The 24,847-nt window shown below is 35.4% G+C and overlaps 1 protein-coding gene across 3 annotated transcripts in view; it reads right to left on the bottom strand.

The window, feature by feature from the left end:
* The window catches only part of LOC136831362 (protein ABHD13-like), a 281,750-nt gene that overhangs the window by 160,213 nt on the left and 96,690 nt on the right, over positions 1–24,847 (bottom strand). For all 3 annotated transcript variants that reach the window (XM_067091687.1, XM_067091689.1, XM_067091688.1), the window contains exon 4: positions 6,491–6,684. In XM_067091687.1, coding sequence (XP_066947788.1) covers positions 6,491–6,684 — 194 coding nt within the window. The remainder of the gene's footprint in view (positions 1–6,490; positions 6,685–24,847) is intronic.

The raw sequence follows: 24,847 nt of genomic DNA, 5'->3' as shown, positions 1-24,847 counted from the left end.
GTAGAGGCAGCAGCTGTGACTTGGTGCCTTGATGCATCTGTCCATTCTGTGCCAGTGATGGTGGGCAATTTTGATTTTCATGTTGAAAGAATTCATTTAAATCACACTGTCTGTTCTGGCATGATATGAAGAGGCGTGAGAATAGATTACAATCATCCTTTATGGTTTGCAGTGACTGTTTGCCCTTGGATTCTGTAGTAGACATCTTGCGACTGAACAACAGAATTTTGTTCTTGTGTACTGGTTCATATAATTTGCTGGGTGTTTTGAGCCTCTCAATAAAGTTTGTGAATTGTGTCTGTCCAAGGCCCTTCATAGATCTCAAGGATTCACTAACTTTGCTGTACATAATTTCATGACTGTCTAGCACAATCAGATCCACTGAATCTTCCTCAAAAGGGTTGCCCATTTCTTTGATTACTTTTGCCAGATTTTCAATCATTTCAAGAAACCTTTTCTGCACAGTTTCAGTTTCATCATGATGCTTACCCTCAGGTTTTGGATCAGCATCACTTCTAGTCTCAAACTCAACGATCAGGCGGCTTACTTCAGGACCAGCCACTGTCCACCTTCTGAGAGCATCTTCATCTTCAAATAGGCCAACGGCTCCCCCATCTCCTCTCACATGAGCATTATTCTGCTTGTGTGCTTGGTCTATAGCCATTGAGGAAAAAGGCCGAGTGGTTTTGTGGGCAGTGAAATTTCCCTTTCTGAATTCATCAAATGTGTCATTTTAGAGAGCCTCCATGTCCCTCTAATGAATTGAAAGCCACCTGGCATAATGTACATGGTCCAGGGCAAAGAAGAAAGGAATGAGTTCCTGCAGCACATCTTTGTACAACTGGAAATTAGACTCTCGGTATGACCTGATGAAAACAAACACTAAGTTCTAGCTGAAGCACAAGATTCCAAAAGTAGAATTGGGGAGACACTGATTCTCGTTTTCTGATCCAGCTTTCACTGCTTAGCTCAATTTCTTCTTCTGCTTCCTGGATATATGCCATATAGGCAACTTTGCGCAGCTGATATAAACTGCAAGCTGTCACCTGGGGGGCTAGACATGTCTTCTTCAAATGTGAAGCAGAAATAAACGAATCTGCTGTTCCAGGAGTAGCTATTTCTGCTTCTGCAAGAGCACCAGTCCAACCACTGTCTTTCAAGAGATCACCCAGAATTTTGAATGCTGCCATTTCTATATGCAGCCCTCCAAATATAATAACCATATCACCATACTGCAATGGCCAATCCCATTGGATCTGCTTAGCAATTGCAAATAGTGGCTGATCAAATGCTAGAACTGGGGTTTGTCCAGGATTGAGAAACTGTGTGGTTGCTCTTGCAATATCCATGGCATGTTTTATCATTGCAACTGAATGAGCTGCCTCTTGAAAAAGAGGCAACATTGATGACAAGCTTATTTCAAATGGGGCCTGTCGCTTCTGAGAAACGTGATATGCTGCCCAAAATATGGACACAGCATTTTCACTCCTGTCCGACAGACTGACTTTCTCAAGCCATTCATACTCATGAGAAAGGTGCTTTGAAAGCACAACCTGTTGGTGTCCTGCACTTCCACTGGATGAAGGGAGGGGATTCTCATGTTTAAAGTGAGTAAGAGGTATATTTGTGTAATATTCAGGAAGAGAAGGTACTTTTTTTACTTTGTCCCACTTTGGATGATTTGGGCCAAGTTTCTGTCCTCACCCTTTTCATCAGTGCTCGGATGCTGAAATAAAGATATGCCTGTCCCATGGAAGGATGTTTGTGCAGTTGTGGCACTTGGATTATGGTCCAGACTGTCAACAGCACAAGTTGTAAAGAGCCCTTTTCTTAGTGTAGTGGGACAAACTACTTCTTCCTCCACAGCCCTTGTTACAACTGCTTCTCCTAACTCTTTAGTCAATTCCAGAACCCTATCATAGCTGATGCTGATTACATGGTGATGGAATGTATCAGTTAATTGATGCTTCCTGGTTTTTGCAAAGACCAGGAGACCAATATATATTGGAAACCGAGGTTCTCTTGACTTGGAATGTCTGGAGAATGTTGAAGATGCTGGATTCTTTCGACAGTTGAAGTGCAAAAGTTGTGCTAAAGCTAGATCAGTAGATGATGTTCCATACTGAAGTTGGGATTTTATATTGCCACCGTTTTGTAGCACACTTACAAATTCCAACAAACTTGGTGGCACAGATTCTCTTCTAGTGTCTGCTGTTAAGGTTCCATCAAATTCTATCTCATGTTCAAGCATCTGTTTCCTCAATATCTTAGCTGCTTTGGCCACAATTAGGGCATTATTGTAGTCACATGCTGTGGCTAGGGCTTCTCCCATTTTCCTTTTGTAGGCAAACCAAATTTCTCTTCCCTTTTTATAGTCCTCCAGTTCTGGGATGCGGGCATGTATCTGTTCTTCCAACCGTGTTCGGTGCACAAAGGAAGCATCAACATTAAGCTGTTCCAGTCTTTGTTTGTACAAATCATAAAGTTCTACCACTGTAAAATAGCAGCACCCATCTGTAGTCAACTGCTTGTCTCTTATGTACATCTCAAGCTCAGCAAAAGCATGGGCACATGCCTCTTGTCTGTACTGCACATAATCATCTCCAATTTTCTGGGAATTTAGCCAGACCCTTTCCCCATTGTACACACCTGTCAGATAAGATGGGCGATACATATGGTCCTGAGAAACAATATCTCCAGCACTAAGCTTGGCCATTAGTTTCTCATCTAGTAGGTTGGTGGCACATCGTTGCAGCTTTTCATGTAAAGGCAATGTCATGGCCAATTGTAAATCTTTGATTGGTGCTGGTTGGTCACAAATACAACATATTCCTTTTTCCTCAGTCTTAGATTCTTCTGCATCTATTTCATCTGCCTTCTGGCTACTACGTGTGAATTTTGCTGATGGGGCATCATCATCTTTTGTCTTACACAATGACTTCCTTTTCCTTTCTAGTTTTGTTGTTTTGAACTTCAGAATACATGATTCATGACATGTTGCTTTGTTATTTTCAAAGGTCTGCAAAATTCCATCACCTTCATCAAGCCTTTTGGGATGAAATGGTATAGGCACTGCATTAACTTATAGAATTCAGGAATGTTTGTAGCAAGGGTAACATAGCCAGCAACAGATGCATCAACTAGTCCTTCACGTGTGTTCTCTTGGTACAAGCAACAATGCTTCCAGTTCTTCATACTATCTCCCTTCAGGAAAGATGTTGACTTCCAAGATTGTCCTGCCATTGCTTCTGTTCTATAGGCCGAGTGCTTATCCTTTTACCACTTATATAACATATATGCACTTTCAGATATGGGATACAACTAGGCTCAGATATGTCATAATCCTACCCCTAGCCAGATCATTCATCCAATGCTATTTAATTCCCACGTGATCTGTACACCACCTAGACGACTAAAGCCCCATCTTCCTTGGCTCGGCTCTCCTGCGCTGGCACATCCTGTCAATTCAGGTGCAGCTGTTTAACTTTGAAGTGGGCTAGCTAAACAGCATTTTGGGAAGCTAATAACAAATCTCTGCCATTAGCTAGCACTGAACCCCATGCTGAGTTTCACAGCTATAGTGTCAGCCAGTGTGCCCTGGTAGTACACTGACACTACACTATTACACTTTTACATTCTTTTTACCCATTTTTTTCTAAATGAGGATGAAAATTAATTAACTGGGGAGTAATTGATTTCTAATCTACAAAAAATGAACTGAACAGGCTGAAGTTACCCCCAAATTCATGTATTACCTAACTTTAGTCTCACTTATGAGCTTAAGTACCAATTTTTGGCCTTTTGGCAGACATTTTTGATATAGTGACAGCCATCTTGGATATTTCTATGCAGAGAAATGATGTATCTACATATATAAAGGCTTGTTTTTAATATTTTAATATAAACTGGGAGTGATTCAGGGATCTGAATGTGATTAATCAATTAAATACCAATATTCAAATATCCACAGGATGCCATTTTGAAAACCTGTCGGCCATCTTGGAAAATGGCAATATTTGTGTGGCCAGAGATTGATAATGAGACCAAGGAACAAGAAGAATAGTTGAGCCAAGTTTCATGCTTGTATCACCACTTGGCATTTCCCCTATTTTTTTGTAGTTACCCGCTACATGGGGCACAAGTGTGTGTATATCTATACCGCTAAAAATTCACCATCTTGCTTACACAGTAATCATTCCTACATAATCTGACGTTCTCAGCCTAGATTCCAAAGGAAGGCATTCTAGGATAAATAAATGTACTGTACAGTACCAAGAAAAAAGTAAAGAGCCAAAATCATGAAATATCAGAGAGCACCTATACACAATGCAGCAAGGAGAATTCTGACAAAAGCTAAGCCATTTGAAATACACCTGGTGAAGAACAAGTGTACCAGACAGCCATCCAGGCAGCCATTCCATCTTTTTCTTTTGTTTGAATGCTGGCTCCTGTATCGGTGCAGAGATATAAGCTATCTTTAACAGCAGGGTAAGCTTCATCCCAAATAATATAATTACTGAAATGTTAGTTACTAAAATTCATTAAGATATTTTCCTAGGCTGCCACAAAGCTACCATTAAAGGATAGATGAACACCTTTCTTAAAGGATGCCCAAGGGCTTACAGTATACCCAAACATACACAAAGCACCTAGAGCCTTGAGGGTCATCAGACCATCAATATCAGACCCAATTCTAAGGATGAGAAAGCATACTGTCCAACCTCAACACCCACCACATTTTATGGCCAATTATAAACACAGTCAAAGCTGCATGGGTCATTGGTCAATGATAAGTCCAGACTGGTTAGGAAGGAGTGGGTAGAATATCAGGAACTAAACAACTCAGATAGTAGTGCATTTACAGCACAGAAAAATAAGCAAAATAATTACAATTGATCTTTAAACCAGTCTGCAACCATATATGGAAGACGTTAAAAAATGAAGATGAAAGGGCCCATAAAACCCTATTTGAACGTTACAACCATATATTTTGAGCACTTCCTTCTGTGCCCCTGTTCACTGGTGAAATACGGACATATGAGATGTTACAAGAGTATATACACAAAGCAATGTAGGTGTGGCATTAAGTCTCCGATGGTATGCAGGTGACCGTTTCTCAAGAAGGAGGGAAAATAAAACAATTCCGTAGTGGTTTTTGGCCTCATTAGCTCCTGTTTGGCGATGCGTCTGGTGGTCATGTTTCTTGGAACACCTCCTCGAGAAGAGGCCTGAGGATTAACCTGTCGATGTCATACAATTTCTAACGTCCTCCTGACAAGTTCATATTGTTGATTTGATTGATGATAGCAGATTCCAGCATGTTTCTTTTGTACGGACAGCTACTTTTGAAAGCCAGCTCCGCCCTGCTCCAATTTATGGAATGGCCTTTATCCCTGATATGAAGGAAAATCCCTGAACTCTTCGAAGCATACAGTACTGATCTTTTGTGCTCTATTAATCTTTGCAAGAGGGATCTACCCGTCTCCCCCAAGTAAATCTCATTACAACTGCTGCATGGAATTGTAATGAGATTTACATGGGGGAGACGGGTAGATCCCTTTCGTTAAGATTAATAGAGCACAAAAGACCAGTGCGGTATGCTTCGGACAGTTCGGGGATTTTCCTTCATATCAGCGATAAAAGCCATTCCATAAATTGGAGTGGTGCGGAGCTGGCTTTCAAAAGTAGCTGTCCGTACAAAAGAAAGATGCTGAATCTGCTATCATCAATCAAACCAACAATATGAACTTGTCAAGAGGACATTGGAAATTGGATGACATCGATGGGTTAATCCTCAGGCCTCTTCTCAAGCAGGTGTCCCAAGAAACACGACCACCAGACGCATCACCAAACAGGAGTTAATGAGGCCAAAAACCACTATGGAATTGTTTATTTTCCCCTCCTTCTTGGGAAACGGTCACCTGCATACCATCGGAGACCTAATGCCACACCCACATATGCTTTGTATATATACTCTTGTAACATTTCATCTCTCCATATTTTATTAGTGAACAGGGGCACAGAAGGAAGCGCTCTAAATATATGGTTGCAATGTTCAAACAGTGTTTTATGGGCCTTTTTATCTTTATATTATAATGTGGTATCATAGTAAAAGACATTCCCATTAAAAAAAGTTTTGAAAATGCTTTTTAGTGAACTGCTATGCTATTCAAGTACATGCTATGAGGTTACTAGGTAATAATTCATATTTGTTTATGTTGATGCACTTAGATTTGTATATTTGTATACTTCCATTGGCCATTTTCAAATTACAAAAGGTTGTTGTTAGCTCTTTGATCCATGACAATACTGCATTTGATCCAATGAGCACTACTGGATTATGATATTAAAACCACAAAATATCTGAAACTTTATCTCTGCTTCATAGTTACATTCAAACAGCTTTTATATTGCTTACTATAGGAAAATAAAAGAAATGAAATTGAGAGAGATGCTTCAATCAAGATCTTTCATACAGAAACTATCTTACCTAGGGATCTTCCAAAAATAACAATCTTGTTTTGGTCAATATCGAGTCTTGTCTTGAGGTATGATATTGCAGCCTGGGCATCAAGATAAAGCCCCTCTTCAGATGGTGTTCCATCACTAAGTCCATAGCCACGGTAATCTAACAAAAGGAGATTTATACCTAACCAGCGGTACATCCCATACACATTACTTAACCTGCAAAAGATATGACACATCAGTCTGTTATCTATTATTAAATAAGTGAACACCTGTACATATCTTTTCTACAAAAGCCTTCCGTTCTTTATTTTGACCTTGCCAAGGTTAGAACTGTTATATTTTATGTCACATCGCAGTCAACACAGCAATAATCAAAGCCCATGACAACTATACATCAGTTTGGCATCTATGACCTTCATTACAGAATTTTAGTATTAACCCTTAAACACCGACTGCACGTATCGTACGTCGACTAAAATTGTCTGTTGGGTGCCGAGTGGACGTACCGTACGTCGACTACAAAAAATTTCAACCTTCGGTCAACTTTGACTCGACCGAAATGGTCGAAAAATGCAATTGTAAGCTAAAACTCTTACATCCTAGTAATATTCAATCATTTACCTTCATTTTGCAGCAAATTAGAAGTCTCTAGCACAATATTTCAATTTATAGTGAATTTTTAAAAAAAATTTTTCCTTATGTCCGCGCGGTAACTTGGCCGAAAATTTCAGAAATTCTTTCGTCATTTTGTCGTAATTTTTGCACCATTTTATATTAGCCTTTACATAAAGTTTTATATATGAAAATGTGTGCAATTTCATGTAAAATACAACAAAAAACAACCCATGGTTGTAAGCTTTTATCAGTTTGGAAATATTTTCATATAAATCACAATAACTGCCAAAATTTCAACCTTCAGTCAACTTTGACTCGACCGAAATGGTAAAAAAACGCAATTGTAAGCTAAAACTCTTACAGTCTAGTAATATTCAATCATTTACCTTCATTTTGCAACAAATTGGAAGTCTCTAGCACAATATTTCGATTTATGGTGAATTTTTGAAAAAAACTTTTTCCTTACGTCCGCTCCAGAAATTCTTTCGTCATGTTGCCGTAATGTTTGCATCGTTTTATATTAGTCGTTACATAAAGTTTTATATATGAAAATGTGCGCAATTTCATGTAGAATACAACAGAAAATAACCCATGGTTATAGCTTTTATCAGTTTTGAAATATTTTCACATAAATCACGATAACTGCCAAAATTTCAACCTTCGGTCAACTTTAACTCGACCGAAATGGTCGAAAAACGCAATTATAAACTAAAACTCTTACATCCTAGTAATATTCAATCATGTACCTTCATTTTGCAACAAACTGGAAGTCTCTAGCACAATATTTCGACTTATGGTGAATTTTTGAAAAAAAAAAAAAACTTTTTCCTTACGTCTGCGCGCGGTAACTCGGCCGAACATCTCATAATTCTTTCATCACTTTGTCGTAATGTTTGCACCGTTTTACATTAGTCGTTACATAAAATTTTATATATGAAAATGTGCGCAATTTCATGTAGAATACAACAGAAAATAACTCATGGTTGTAGCTTTTATAAGTTTTGAAATATTTTCATATAAATCACGATAACTGCCAAAATTTCAACCTTCGGTCAACTTTAACTCGACCGAAATGGTCGAAAAACGCAATTGTAAACTAAAACTCTTACATTCTAGTAATATTCAATCATTTACCTTCATTTTGCAATAAATTGGAAGTCTCTAGCACAATATTTTGATTTATGGTGAATTTTTGAAAAAACTTTTTCCTTACGTCCGCGCGGTAACCCGGCCGAACATCTCGGAAATTCTTTCGTCACGTTGTTGTAATGTTTGCACTGTTTTATATTAGTCATTAAATAAAGTTTTATATATGAAAATGTGTGCAATTTCAAGTAGAATACAACAAAAAATAACTCATGGTTGTAGCTTTTATCAGTTTTGAAATATTTTCATATAAATCACGATAAATAGAAAAAATTCTACCTTCGGTCAACTTTAACTCGACCGAAATGGTCGAAAACTGTAATTGTAAGCTAAAGCACTTACAGTTTAGTAATATTCAATCAATTAGCTTCATTTTTCAACAAACGGGAAGTCTCTAGCACAATATTTCGATTTATGGTGAATTTTTGAAAAAAACTTTTTTTTTATGTCAGAGCGTTATGAATTCATGCATCATTTTGTGATAATATTTTCTCTGTGTTGCTTTGATAGTTTTACAATTTGTTATATACCACAATCATCGCAATTTAGTGTACAATACAAAGAAAAAAAAGTAACTCGTTAGCTTTAACCGTTTTGCTCACAGCACGATTTGTATACAATTATATATTAAATTTTTTTCGTGCTGACATATATTTCAATATTTATATATGATAATGATATATTTTTTTTTCATTTCTGATGGCTGCATACTAAACTTCAGGCAATGACAAAAAAAGGAGCCAAAAATGAACTCTTAATCTTAAAAACTAAGCGTGCTGTGATTTTTTGAAAAAAACTTTTTTTCCGCTTCGGCACTAACTCCTGAACGCCACCAGCATACGACAGACACTTTTGTAAATAGGGGCTTGGCGTTAGAGGGTTAAATATTTAAAATATCATATTTATTCCTTGATAAATTCTATAGAAATGAGGAATTTTGAGAAAATCTCAGTCATTTCCCTGTGACACTGTAAATGATACTAAAACATCTGTGCAGTATCCCTTCAGGCCCAGCTGCACTGCCTTTTACTTTTTGTTCTTTCCCTCTGTTTTCTTCCCACCTATATGTCCAACTTCTTTCCTTTTACCCAGCTGCAATTTTCAACTCCTTTAAGAACAAATCCTAATCAAGTTCTACTTGAGTCTAGAAATAAGACTCAATGGTCTCATCACACTAATCTATAAAAATTGTACATCATGAATGAATATCATGAAAAGTACAAAACAATGTGAAAAACAACTAAACTCTCCTAACTACCATCATCAAAATTTCTTGCTGAAACCAGGTAGAGAAAAATAATGATTTTTATGATAAAATCAATTTTATACGACTTACCCTTTTATTTGCTTTATCAGCGAATACTTGAAGGTTCAACAAGTGTTAAAATTGAAACAATTCTTAGCAACCGCTCCCGATAGTTACTCCACCTCTCTGATAGTCATTCTTCTTTTGGTCTCTTAAGAGGGGAGGAAGGAGGGGTGTCAATGATAGAAGGTAAGTACTTAAAAAAACTGATTTTTCATAAAAACCATGATTTAGGGGTGAAACTTATCCTCTTTCATTTGCTGATTCCAACATTGTGTGCTGGAGGAGGGTAAGAGATTTCCTATAACCAAATTACCAGATTTTAGAAATATCCCTATTACTGCTTACCTGATGAATACAATCCTTCGGCAAGTACTTATCAGATGAGGATCTTCATCAGGTGAGGTCTACTACTGTAAGTGGAATGTGGCCCCGAATATGACCACTGGATGATGACTGTGCAATGTAAAATGGCAAGTTAGGCCTCTGTGCCTCAGGCCTGCAGAGATGATGGGAGCTACAACCACAATTAAACATGATCCCTAAAGAGTTACCACCTACCTGAGTTTCTGTGGCACCTTACACCCAAAATAACACCGATTTGTAAGAAAAGGGGAGATACTTAATCAGCTCAGGGTAGCTTTCTCCAATAACAAGCAATGGCTCTGCAACGTAAGTCCAACATTACTTACTTACTCTAGCGAACTTTGTTTGTCCTTAACTAAGAGAAACAAAGCAACTACAACCAAGCATAATACTGTAATCAAAACAAAAGGATGGAATTTGATAGCAAGAACCTATACCTGATCGTAACACATAAGGGGAAGACTTTGAGAAATCTCCCCCACTGAAACTACAGGTGCTAGTGTATGGCAGTCATCATACTGAATCTCGATGTGAACACAGAGCTTCATCTCCACTGCACTGCCAAAACTTGACGCTCTAGCAAGAGGTGCTGATGAAAATTAATAGGTGTAGCTGCTGCTCTGATATCATATAGCTTCACTTTCAACAGGAGACAATGCATGGTGTGCTTCCAGGATCAAGGACTTAATAAAGAAAGCCATGGCATTCTTAGACATAGGGATCTTAGGATTCCTAACAGTGCAAAACAGGTTCCTACATGTTACCCTTATGGTTTAAGATGGGGCGTAAAAATCCTTAGAGCCCTAACAGAGAAAAAAAGTAACTCTTCTACTACAGGAGCAAGAGTTTCTTGAGAGGAAATACAGAAAACTCTCGGAAGAGCTTTAGTCTTGACATCATTCTTAGCACAAAAGGATGCCAAAAAAGATAGTTCAGCTCCAATACATGGAAACCATACTAATGATGATTTCACTTGTAATTCACTTACTCTTTTGGCCAAAGCCAAGGCCATCAAACAGAAAGTTTTCAGAGAAAGAGCCTTGAGAGAAGCCTCTCTTAGGGATTCAAAAGGAGGGCCTCTCAGGTGTCTTAAGACAATGTCCAGGTTCTATAACAGTGGCTTTAGCAGAAACTTTGGCACTCCAGATGAAATGAGTAAATGGGTTTTCGTAAGTCAATTTCTGAAATATCCAATCCATAACACCTTAATGCATAAGCCAGCATGGATTTATAGCCTGTGATGGAGAAAACATACAAGCCTTTAGCATCTCTCAAGAAGCACAGAAACTTCATTATATAGTATTGTTAACGTTGGTGTGAAGACAGGAAATACCCCTGGACTTGCGCTATGACCTATTAAGCTCCCTCTATTCTGATTAAGAAATTAGTGGATTTTCCCTTTGCCACAAAACAGAGTCCCTAGACGACTTAGAAAAGCCTCTAGAGCTGAGGAATTCGTCAATAGTTTCCATGTTGTTAAAAAAAGCATGTCGATATTTCCACGAAGCTTCCCTGTCCCCCCCTGATGAAGCAGATTTGTCCACGGATGTACTGTAATTGTCTGGGACTTCTCTTGACATTCTCAGAACATCCGGGAACTACTGTAATGCCTCGTCAGCCACCAAGGTGAGATAATCAGGTGTTCAAGAGCACCCTCAACTTCTCGAGTACCTCCTTCTACAGCGGAAACAAGAAAGGCATACATGAATAGGTTTATCCAATCCTGAACCATAGCATCTACTGCCTAAGCTTCAGGGTTCGGAACTGGGGAGACATACAGCTGAAGATGACGATCCAGCTTCGTTGCGCAGAAATCAATGAGAGGTTGGCCAAACACTCCCCAACCTGCCTTGCAAATTGCAGGGTTAAGAACAAATGTTGGAGAGTACGTATCCTGGATGACTTAGCATGTCTGCCAGAACATTCAGTCAACAAGGCACAACCTGAGGCATTTGGACAATATTCTCTCCTATGTCCCGAGGCTAAAGACATAGCACCAAGGTTTCCAACTTCAAGCCCCTGATTACAGATGAGCCAAAGACATCACGTTGTCCAAGAAGACAGTGATTACAGTACCGCCCCCCCCCCCCATATTCGCAGTCTCACGATTTGCAGACTCACCCATTCGTGGAATTCTCTATGGAACATATATACGCATTATCTGCTGAAAATTTGCCCCTTTGTGGTATTTTTTACTAAGAAATATTCACTAATTAATGCATTTTCATGTCACTTTCACGACTAAATGCACTTTTTGTGATAAAACTATTAAATACTGAGATACCCAGGTAGTGCTAGAGTTACGATAATTTGCCTTACGATAATTTGATTTTGCAATGGGGTAACCAATTACTACTAATACGACAATATTTAGAAAATATTTTAAAATTTCGCGTGGGCGCAGGCAGCAGCATACAATCAAGCAGCGAGAGGCCAAATTACAATACAATAAACACCCCGTATTCGCGGTCTCACATTCGCAGACTCACCTATTGGCAGATTTTTCTATGGAACATATATACGCCTTATTTGCTGAAAATCCACCCATTCACGGTATTTTTCACTGAGAAATGATCACTAATTACTGTATTTTCATCTCAATTTCATGACTAAATGCACTTTTTGTGATAAGACTATTAAAATACTTGGGTAGTGCTCAAGTTACAATAGTTCTCCTTACAGTAATTCAATTTTGCAATGGGGTAGGCAGTTAATACCGATACAACAATATTTAGAAAATATTTTTAAATTTTGCGTGGGCGCAGGCAGCAGAGTACAATCAGGCAGCAAGAGAGACCAGATTAAAAGAACTCTTTATCCCATCTTCTGGTAAAAGAGAATGATAAAAGTAGTGTTAGTAACGTATAATGCTGAATTTATGACTGAGAAACTGTTGTTTTGTTTACCAGCTGAAACAATAGCTGATTTCAAATCATACAATACACAATTATTGTTTATATAGTACAAATGACTTAAGTAGAGTAATGACATTATAAATTATTTGGTGTGGATAAAAGATCGGCAAGGAAATATAATGCTGAATTTATGCATCGAAGCAAAAACATGGATGAAAAATTATCGCATCGACCATCATTAAAATTGAGAGAAAGTATTTTAATCAAAACTACTGGGCATGAAAGAACACATTACTGCTATTTTGACGCCGATAAGCATAAATACGTAAAGCTCATATTATGATGAAATCAAGTGAAAATAGCGAACGGAATCTTGATTTTTTACACAAAACAAACACCCCCAAATGGCTAACGTCATCTCTTAACGAAAAAAATAGCTAAATTAATTTTACAACGAGACGTATTTAAGTTATATTTCGACTTAAAAACACTTCATACAGTATCACGAAAAATAACCTTGCCCCATATAAATGAAGTATCTAGAGATTCATTTATGCTAACTATAAGCAAGAAAAGCGCTCTGAACTAAATTAAAATGGCGAAACAAACACAGCGTAAACGATTTCCAAACCAAAACATTGATCGCTATGATCGCAATTTATAATACAAAAACAATGTAAGAATATATACAATATTATTGGATACAGTGAATTAAGGCATAACATTTTAAAAGATCCATGGAAAAGATGCATATTCATTATGTTGATGTTTGTATAACACGATATGTGAACATAGAGTAGAGTATAATGTATGCTACGCTGCCGTATATGTATACGATTATACCATGGTGTGGGCTAAGCTAATTCTTGTTTGTTATTCAATTTCTCTTTGTATTGAATTATCATAATTCACTCTGCATGAACCTCCAGAATTAGCTGATATTAATAATTACTATACCGTGTATGTATAGAGTATACTTTGTAGTGTAGGCTAGGCTACCATATATGTATACATGGTACCAAATACACTAGTGTAGGCTAGGCTATATTCGAGATAAGTTTTTTCCAACAACTGATGGGTTTTTTTGGAACCTAACCCCATCGTAAGAAGGATAATACCTGTATAAGCAGTTTGTAGTTTTTTTTCAGATAGTGAAACAAGCATGAAATTTGAGCTATCAATATAGGCAATTTAAATGTTTTAGAAAATGGTTCCATCTATGTTGAGATTCACTGGTTTGGGAGCATCTATTGATATATTATGACTTTTAGGTTATAAAAATGTTCCATACCCACATTTTATTGAAAACCCTTACTAAGTGAATTGTAATCAAGATGGCGCACAAAATGGTTTACTGTGCTAGACCAACTGTTTTTCTTCCATCTCTTTACCCCTGAAATCTTCTAAGACTTAAAAAAAAAAGAGAATGATAAAAACCATTGTTAGTAACTGTTTGAAAAAATTCGAATGCGTAGGCATAGCATGACAGCCATGCTCAACCAAATCTACTGAAACTTGTTTAGCAAGTGACAGAGCTGTGCAACCTTTTGCTTGCATTTCAACCATCATCCACATTTGGTAAGCTGTTGGCAACTCTTACAGTGCAGCAGAATTACCGTAAAAATCGTTCAGATAGTGAAACAAGTGAAATTTGGCAAAACATGACGCCTTAGAAAAGGGCGAATAGGACTGATGGCGGCTATTTTTAAATTATACCCTTATTCAGTATGGATCTATTGGTGGAATATAGTTTTTTTTTTTTTTTTAAACCTCGACTTTTAGGTTATAAAACTACTAAATTTTATTGAAACCAACTTGTAAATGAATTGTAACTGAAGATGAGAAAACAATGTTTTTTTCATCCACAGCTAGCAGACATAGAGACCAACTGTTTTTATTTAATGGTATAAATTATCAGACAGTTTAACTAATATGCTATTTTCAACAACATGGATGAAACATACAACATTGTGTCTAATCAAAAAAGAAAAGAAGAGAAATACGGACTAAACGCAACCAATCTATGAAAGTATTTTGAAAAATCAAAACTAATGGGCATGAAAGAACACATTATCTAATGCAATATTTTTATGCCGATAAGAGCTGTGCAGGAAATAGCTTGTAAACTCACCTTATGATGAAATGCTTTGTGAAAATTTGCAAATGAAGAATCTTGAATTCTCTAGTTATGGCCTAAAATGTAACAATAACTATATACCCATAAAACACCAGTAGCGCAAATGATTTAGTCTGGTATAGTTTTTGATATATATATTACGAAAACTTCCTTTGAAATGAAATGTATAATGTCAATAATATCCTACTCGGCACCTTTTAGTTATTCCTAGCCATGACAACGCACACGTCATACCATGACGCCGACTGTGGCCGAGAGTTGCCTATAAACTTCCAAGCTAGAAGGACACGTTTTTCATGCTCGCTAGCCTTGACTGAACTCTGTATTTTCTGCGGTGTTTTTGTTTTTTCACCGTGCCTAAAAGGTCCAAGAGTTCACTTCATGCTTCTAGAATGCGGAAAAGCCAAGTGGAAAAGTCCAGGCGAGAAGTAGAAGAAAGAGTTCAAGAAATTAGTGCCATAGAGGGGAATGGAGCGACGGAGAGAGAGAGCTGTCGCCCATCAAACGGCGCAGGCAGCGAACATCTCTGCTGACCAGAGACCAACCACATCCACCCCTAAACGCCTCTTTATTTGTTCACACTACCAAAGGGCAAAGATATTTTAGAAAAAGAAAGCAGTAGCTCGGAGGCTGATATTATAGACGATCCTGAAAATAAAATGATCATAATAAGTGAAGCAAGACTTGATGAATTACTTGAATCACGAATCCCTAATTGTGAATGTAAAGTAATTCCCAGGATCCATTTGGCAAGGGATGGATTCGAGACACTAATAAAAAAGTGTAGGCAACTATGATACCCTAGAGTAATACCTTGCAGCAAGATCAGACAGGGGGGGACCAGGAACCTAAAATTTATAAGAATGTGTCTTAGGCACATAAATAATCAATTAATATTCTTATTTATAATCATTTTGCATTAATTAATACCCAAAAATAAAAAAATTAAAACCATAGAATTAATTGTAACACAGTCTTTGAAGTCCCTTTTTTTTTTTTTTATGTAACTAAAACTTTGAAGGCCCGTTTCTCAAAACATAAGTTTTTCACCTTTAAAATGCATCTCCTCCCTTAGTATTGGACCAATCTAAATGAAATTTTAAATATAACATGGGGAAACATGGTAGATTAAAACAAAGCCGGGGATTTTTAATATTTTGAGTTTCTGATTTTTGGCAATTTTTTTTTTTGTAATTTTTCCGGGAAAATTTCATAAAAAAAAAAAAATCATATCTCGAAAAATAATTGAAAAATCAAAAATCCCCGGCTTTGTATCGAAGGTCCATATGTGTTTTATACGTGGTTCAAATCTCATCCCTTAAAACCAAAAAGCAAAGGAGGAGATGCATTTTGAAAATGGCCATTTTTGGCCGAAAAATGCTCTGGCGTCACAAAACCTAAGGTCACTGAACAAAAATTTTTTTCCCCAGAAGTTCCACACAATATCCTTTAACAAACCCCCTATATATCAACAACCTGTCGTTAAAAATATTCATTGTGTTAATGTTTGTATAATGCGATATCATGTGAATATAGAGTGAGGTATAATGACGGCTAGGCTACCCTATATGTATACGATATACCATAGCGTAGGCAAAGCTAATTCTTGTTTGTTATTCACTTTCCCTTTGTACTGAATTATCATGAGTCAATCTGCATGAACCTCCAGAATTAGATGATATTAATAATTACTATACCATGTATGTATAGAGTATACTTTGTAGTGTAGGATAGGCTACCATATGTGTGTACACATGGTACCGAGTACCCTAGTGTAGGCTAGGCTATATTCGAGATACGTTTTTTCCAACAAACGATGGGTTTTTTGGAACCTAACCCCATCGTAAGAAGGATACTCCCTGTATGAGCATTTTTAGTTTTTTTTTGTGTGTTTAAACTATTAAAACAGGCAGTTCTAAGTGTTTTTGGAAGGGTTCTAAGTATTCGCAGATTTTAGCTATTTGTGGGCGGGTGTGGAACGCATCCCCCCCGCAAATACAGGGGGTTTACTGTACTTTGTTGGACACCGTTACTTCCAGGTCTTCAAGTCCCTTCTGGATAGACAAAACTTGCAGTTTGTGTGAAGACTTGCTTCTACTGGCAACCAAACCCCTGAAGCAACTTGTTCCCCATAACCACAACCCAGTCCTTGTCCAAGGCATCTGAATACAGTGAGAGGTCTGGGTTGGGGACCCACACGAGGGTTACACAGAAAAAAAAATCTGTAAAGCTTAAACATAAGAGATGACTACATCCTATCAAAACTAATGCCCTGAATTGATGCGAAGCTTAACTATAGTAACAGACTGATGAGAAGCAGCAGAGGGGAAGCAGACATAACACGCATCCTGTTACCACAAGTCCTACAAGACCCATTGTCTTGTCATATTGTTTCTACATACTTACAAACTCTCTCACAATCAATTTCTGTATGATTCTGTTAGACTACGATTCACATCTGTTACTCCAATTATAATCCAACCTCAGCAAAATTCACATGGGTCAATAAAACTGGAATAAAGCCTATTATGGCAACTCTTACCTAGCAGGTTCTTTCCAATCAAACATTCTAAATACAAATGAAGAAAATCCAAAAATAAGCCAATTTCACATACAGAATACTTGTATATACATATACCCAGTTCATTTAACAATTTGTCTACCTCCTATCAGAATTGGCGACAAAAGTAAACTGACCATCTACAAATGTTTGTACCTATTGGTCCCCTGGTAGGGGCTGGGGGAAATAGATGGATACAAAACAGAAATTCAAAGAAAACCAAGTTTTCTCATTTTTCTTTTGCGGTCTGTCAAACTCTGGCTGGCACTTAAGTAAAAGCTATATTATGGAAAGGTAAGGTTCTTCCTAAAAAAATAAATGATATACAGTAAACCCCATGTATTCGAGTTCTCATAGTTCGCGGACTCACGCATTCGCAGGTTTCTCTGTGGAACATATCTAGCCAATTTTTGCGGAAAATTCACCCATTCGCTGTATTTTTCACTGAGAACTATTCAATAATTACTGTATTTTCATATAATTTTCAAGAATAAATGCACTTTTTGTGTTAAAACTATTAAAATACTCAGGTATAAGCATTTTTACAGGGTTTTTCTTGGTTTAACTATCAAAATGGGCAGTTCTAAGTGTTTTTAGAGGGGTTTTAAGCATTCGCGGATTTGACCTATTCACGGGGGTGTTGGGACGCATCCCCCGCGAATACGGGGGTTCACTGTAGTATTACTATTATTTACAAAACTTATTCAAGAGGGAGAAACTGGCTATTCAGAAAACTGAAATAGCTATACATAACTGCCTGCAGAGCAAAGAATCCAGCCAATGATAACTAAAAACAAAACTAAAGGAAACACAAGAAAAGCAAGAAATAATTAAGATTATATATATATATATATATATATATATATATATATATATATATATATATATATATATATATATATATATATATATATATATATATATATATAGGTTATATCTATAAATATATATATATATATATATATCAAATATATATATAGAATATATATATATATATATATATATATATATATATATATATATATATATATATATATATAAATATATATATATAATATATATAATAATCATAATTTGAAGGTTTTTGATATAAAATATAATAATAATGCAGTTTACGCGTTATATATATATATATTATATATATTTTCTATGATTTTTGATGATTTTTGATATTTATATATATTTTCGGGTTATATATATATATCTATATATATATATATATATATATATATATATATATTATATATTATATATTATATATTATATATTATATATATATATATATATATATATATATATATATATATATATATATATATATATATATATATATATATATATATATATATATATATATCCCGTATATCTTAGTTCCGTGGCTTCTGACGTTGAGCTGATTAACACGCTCTTTCAAATATATTCATCAGAAATTATTTCGTGGCTAAGAACCATGTTTTACCTAGCAACAGGACCTATAGCTTATCCGTGGAAGAAACCATTATGGCCCCAAAACGGCAGAATAATCATAATTTGAAGGTTTTTTTAATGTAAAACTCAATAATAATGCAGTTTACGTCATTTTCAATGCACCCAGAGCATTAAAAGTAAGGTTTTCTTATGATTTTTGAAGATTTTTGACTTTTAGATACACACAAACATTTATATATTCATATATACATATACAAGAACGGAACCCCATATACATAAACTGGGGATATACCTATATATATATATATATATATATATATATATATATATATATATATATATATATATATATATATATATATATATATATATATATATATATATATATATATATATATATATATATATATATATATATATATATATATATATATATATATATATATATATATATATATATATATATATATAAAGTATATCTTAGTTTAACCAGACCACTGAGCTGATTAACAGCTCTCCTTGAGGGCAGGCCTTTCGTAGTTTAGACTTATTTTTAAGTTCACACAAAAACCAATTGTTTACCTAGCAACGGGACCTATAACTTATTGTGAATCCGAACCATTATAATCTTGAAATGAATTTCTATAACCAGAAATAAATTCAGGGACACTTCATTAGGGATAATCCAGGGTGGAGACTAACATTCCTGGTGGAAGTGCTAATGAACAACTCTAGATGTCTTTTCTAATGAAGAACTTATATAGATAACCACATATACATTTATATATATACATATATACATATACATATACATACATATATACATATACATATATATATTATATATACATACATATATATGTATATATATATATATATATATATATATATATATATATATATATATATATATATATATATATATATATATATATATATATATATATATATATATATATATATATATAAAATATATATATTATTTCTATATTATATATTTAAATATATTAATATTAATAGTTTTTAAAATATATATATATATATATATAATATATATATATATATATATATATATATATAATATTCTATATATATATATATATATATATATATATATATAAGTCCACGACAGAAGGTGAGTGAAAACTGTTGACTTTGAACAAGTACTTTGCTGCAGGTTTACTCTACATTTTCAAGTTCACACTGAAAACAATAGAAGCTGACAGAGATTCAAGTCCATGGAGAAAAACAGAAGGTGGGTTTGCCAGGGTTACAGTTTGTTGTTTCTTGGCAGCATGTTCTGTAAACAACAAAGATCAGGGACACAGGATTAAGGGGATAATCCAGGGTGGAAATTAACATTCCTGGTGGAAGTAGCTTCAATGAACACAGTCTCTAGCAGATGTCTTTTCCAATGGTCACTGACCTTGTAGATAACCATTGACTTATCCCTGTTCATCTTATGGCCTGTCTTAAGCCAATGATCCACAATGCCATTATTTGATAAGCCTCTTTTAGTCCCTTTTATGTTTGACCAATACAGTATAAATCTTATTACATTCTTTGCGAGGAATATTGTATACAATATTGTTTGAATCGGGTGGCCTATTCTTAATTAGTTTATTTCTCAAAATATTATTATATTATTTCTCAAAATATTATTATATTTAAATACTAAGTTAATATTAATAGTTTTTAAAATGGGCACTGCAGGAATGAAATTAGGATGAATGGTAAACAGAGAATATTCTTGAGTTCTTTGTTAACACTGGTTGGATTGTAATATGTATTAAGTCTTGGATGACTTTGGATGAACTATGTGCTGGCCTGTCAGTGGCACTTCTGCTGCAGGTGCATTTGTGAAGTCCATGGAGACAGCGTGATCGAACAATGAACTGGGTTTGCCACATTTCCAGAAGAAGTGTTTAAGTGAGTGCATACGTGTGTGGCACTCCCTAATGGCAGATTATCAGGGGGATAGACTCTTGCAGGGGGACTTCATTCTGAGACTGGCTCTGATTTGGTTAGTGGTGCAGTGTTGAAGGACACTCCTGGAAAATCTGTTATTAGTCGCCACAGAAAGTGAGTACCATAACTTATCAACACTTATATCTTTTCCAGAAATTTGGTGGAAAGACCCAGTCGCTGCAGTGAAATTCCTCCATGTCTCCATTATGCATTTTCTTGTTCTGTTCTCCATTGTACATTTTTGTTTTGAATATTTAGGTCATTTAACACCATTTCAGGTTTTAATATATTGATATGTTTCTTTTAACCCTTAGACGCCGAGCCTCTATTTACAAAAGTGTCTGCCGTATGCTGGCGGGTTTTGAGTTAGTGCCGCAGTGGAAAGAAAGTTTTTTTTTCAAAAACCACAGCACGCTTGAGTTTTTAAGATTAAGAGTTCATTTTTGCTCCTTTTTTCTCATTGCCTGAAGTTTAGTATGCAACCATCAGAAATGAAAAAATATCATTATCATATATAAATATTGGAATATATGACAGCACAAAAAATTTCACATATTATTATATACAAAAATATGTTGAGCAAAACAGTTAAAAGCTAATGAGTTATTTTTTTTTGTTGTATTGTACACTAAATTGCAATGATTTGGTATATAACAAATTGTAAAACGATTAAAGCAACAAAAGAAAATATTATCACAAAATGATGCATGAATTAATTTTCATAACGTTAAAAGGACGTAAAAAATTTTTTTTTAAAATTCACCATAAATCGAAATATTGTGCTAGAGACTTCTCGTTTGTTGCAAAATGAAGGTAAATGATTGAATATTACTAGAATGTACGAGTTTTAGCTTACAATTGCATTTTTCGTCCATTTCGGTCGAGTCAAAGTTGACAGAAGGTTGAAATTTTGGCACTTAACGTGATTTATATGAAAATATTTCAAAATTGATAAAAGCTACAACCATGAGTTATTTTTTTGTTGTATTCTACATGAAATTGCGCACATTTTCATGTATAAAACTTTATGTAATGGCTAATAGAAAAATGGTGCAAAAATTAAGAAAAAGTGACTGAAGAATTTCTGAGATTTTCAGCAAAGTTAGCGCGCGCGGACGTAAGGAAAAAGTTTTTTTCAAAAATTCACCAAAAATCGAAATATTGTGCTAGAGACTTCCCGTTTGTTGCATAATGAAGGTAAATGATTGAATATTACTAGAATGTAAGAGTTTTAGCTTACAATTGCATTTTTCGACCATTTCGGTCGAGTCAAATTTGACTGAAGGTTGAAATTTTGGCACTTATCGTGATTTATATGAAAATATGTCACAATTGATAAAAGCTACAACCATGCGTTATTTTTTGTTGTATTCTACATAAAACTGCGCACACTTTCATATATAAAAATTTATGTAACGGCTAATAAAAAACGGTGCAAAAATTACGACAAAGTGACTAAAGAATTTCTGAGATTTTCAGCAGAGTTGGCGCGAGCAGACGTAAGGAAAAAGTTTTTTCAAAAATTCACCATAAATCGAAATATTGTGCTAGAGACTTCTCGCTTGTTGCAAAATGAAGGTAAATGATTGAATATTACTAGAATGTAAGAGTTTTAGCTTACAATTGCATTTTTCGACCATTTCGGTAGAGTTAAAATTGACCGAAGGTTGAAATTTTGGCACTTATCGTGATTTATATGAGAATATGCCAAAATTGATAAAAGCTACAACCATGAGTTATTTTTTGTTGTATTCTACATGAAATTGCGCACATTTTCATATATAAAACTTTACGTAACGGCTAATAGAAAATGGTGCAAAAATTACGACAATGTGACTAAAGAATTTCTGAGATTTTCAGCACAGTTAGCTGATACTTTCTTTTGGGAGAAGAAAGAAATTCGCGCATGCGCAGCTGGGTCACGCTTGTAAACAAAATAACAGCGTGATCCGTGAACTCCCAGCATCCCTCAAGGCACGATTTAAAATTTTTCGCAAACAAGGCCTATAAGTATTTTTCCGAGAATATTTAAACAAATTTTTGTAGTCGATGTATTTTACATCCACTTGGTACCTGACAGGCAACTTTTGTCGACATAAAATACGTCCAGTCGGCGTTAAAGGGTTAACAGGAATTCTGGGTTCGTCTTGTTGGGACGAATATTTTGGAAGTGGTGTTTATTTCTTACATACTATATGACATTTAATGTGGTCTAGAATAATTATGACCTTTTTACTTTGTTTGGTGACCAGGGTGTTAGTCACTAGTATTAGTTGGTCCTGAATCATTAATCTGAACGTCTGTGAATCAGAAATTCCTCTAGTGATGATTTCTATTTGTAGGGGTGGAACTCACTCCTTTTCATGATCGTAGCTTTTGCCAAGTCACTTTCGTTAGATTTGCAAATAAAGTCTAGTTTTGTTTCTCAGTGTTTAATTCCAGTAAGCCTTTGTGTAAAGATAGGTTTATTGAGAGGAGTCGACAAAGGAGAAGGAATTTTCTGACCCGGGGAGCCACCGCTACCAGAGACATGTTAGGAAAGTAAGATGTTTGATCCTGTTCTTAAAACAGGTACAGCAATAAAAAATGACTCTATTTGACCTGGGGTAGGGTCATTTAACATATGTCTTTTTTGCTTTATTTTTATAAAGTTCTAAAAAATACAGAGGGTAACATAATGAATCTCCTATTTTATCAATAATTTTAAACTCTTCCAAAAATTCAGGGCTACAAATTTTAAGGGCTCTATGATACATACTGGAAAATGTTGACACCTTAATTTGTTTAGCATGGCCAGAGTAAAAATGAATATATGACAAATTATTTGTGGGTTTCCTATATACTTTAAAACAAAAATTGGTGCTATTTCTTATAATTAACACATGGCATACAATTATTTTCTTCACATGTTCTATTGTGAATTTTACGGATCGTACAAGATAATTAATTGTATACAAGAAATCAGGAATATTTACATTTTCTTTTACAATACAAAAACAATCGTCTACATATCTAACCAAAAACACCATAGAGAATAGACTTCTTGGAATAAGTCTAGACTCAAAAAATTCCATGTAAATATGTAGACGATTGATTTTGTAAAAGAAAATGTAAATATTCCTGATTTCTTGCAAACAATTAACAATCTGGTACAATCCATAAAATTCACAATAGAATATGAAGAAAATAATTGCATACCATTTCTGGATGTCTTAGTTCTTAGAGATAACACCAATTTTTTGTTTTAAAGTATTTAGGAAACCACTTAATAATTTGTCATATAGTCATTTTTACTCTAGCCATGCTAAACAAATTAAGGTGCCAACATTTTGCAGTATGTACCTTAGGGCTCTTAGAATCTGTAGTCCTGAATTTTTGGAAGAGGAGTTTAAAAAGGGATTTTGACAAAGGAAAAATCTATTTCTGAGGGAGGCCCCGTGTCACCCGGTGAAATTCCATTACTAACTCGAATTTCTAGGTATAAATATTGCTAAATATACCAGAGAAAAAAGCTTTCAGGAATGCTGGAGTTACTACCCCCAGATCGAGCATCTTCTAATGAAGACGTCAGTATAACCAAGAGTGAGTGAAGGAATCACAACCACAGAGCCACACTCTATAGACATCCCTATGTCAATATCCCCGAGAAGAGTGAGGGGCCGTGCCAGCGCCCACGCTCCCCAGCCCGCCACGCGGCGACTCCAGCGCCATCTGAACTCATTCCAGACTAGCACCATCCCCAGGCTTGGCATGAGCCAGCAGGGGGGGCAAACCTGTACCTCAAAATATTCTAGGGGGTCACCCGGGTGACACGGGGCCTCCCTCAGAAATAGATTTTCCTTGTCAAAATCCCTTTTCTGAGCTCGGCCCCATGTCACCCGGTGAAATAGTGTCAGAGAATCATGCCAAGACTGCAAAGCTACAAAGAATACAAAAGGTAACTGGAAAGACACACATGCTATGGAAAAATAGATTTAATAAAAATATCTCAACAATGA

Source organism: Macrobrachium rosenbergii, chromosome 48 (assembly GCF_040412425.1).
Source record: "Macrobrachium rosenbergii isolate ZJJX-2024 chromosome 48, ASM4041242v1, whole genome shotgun sequence".
In the NCBI taxonomy this organism is placed as follows: Eukaryota; Metazoa; Arthropoda; class Malacostraca; order Decapoda; family Palaemonidae; genus Macrobrachium; species Macrobrachium rosenbergii.
Note: the sequence above shows the minus strand (reverse complement) of the source record. Positions and strands in the feature narration are given on the sequence as shown.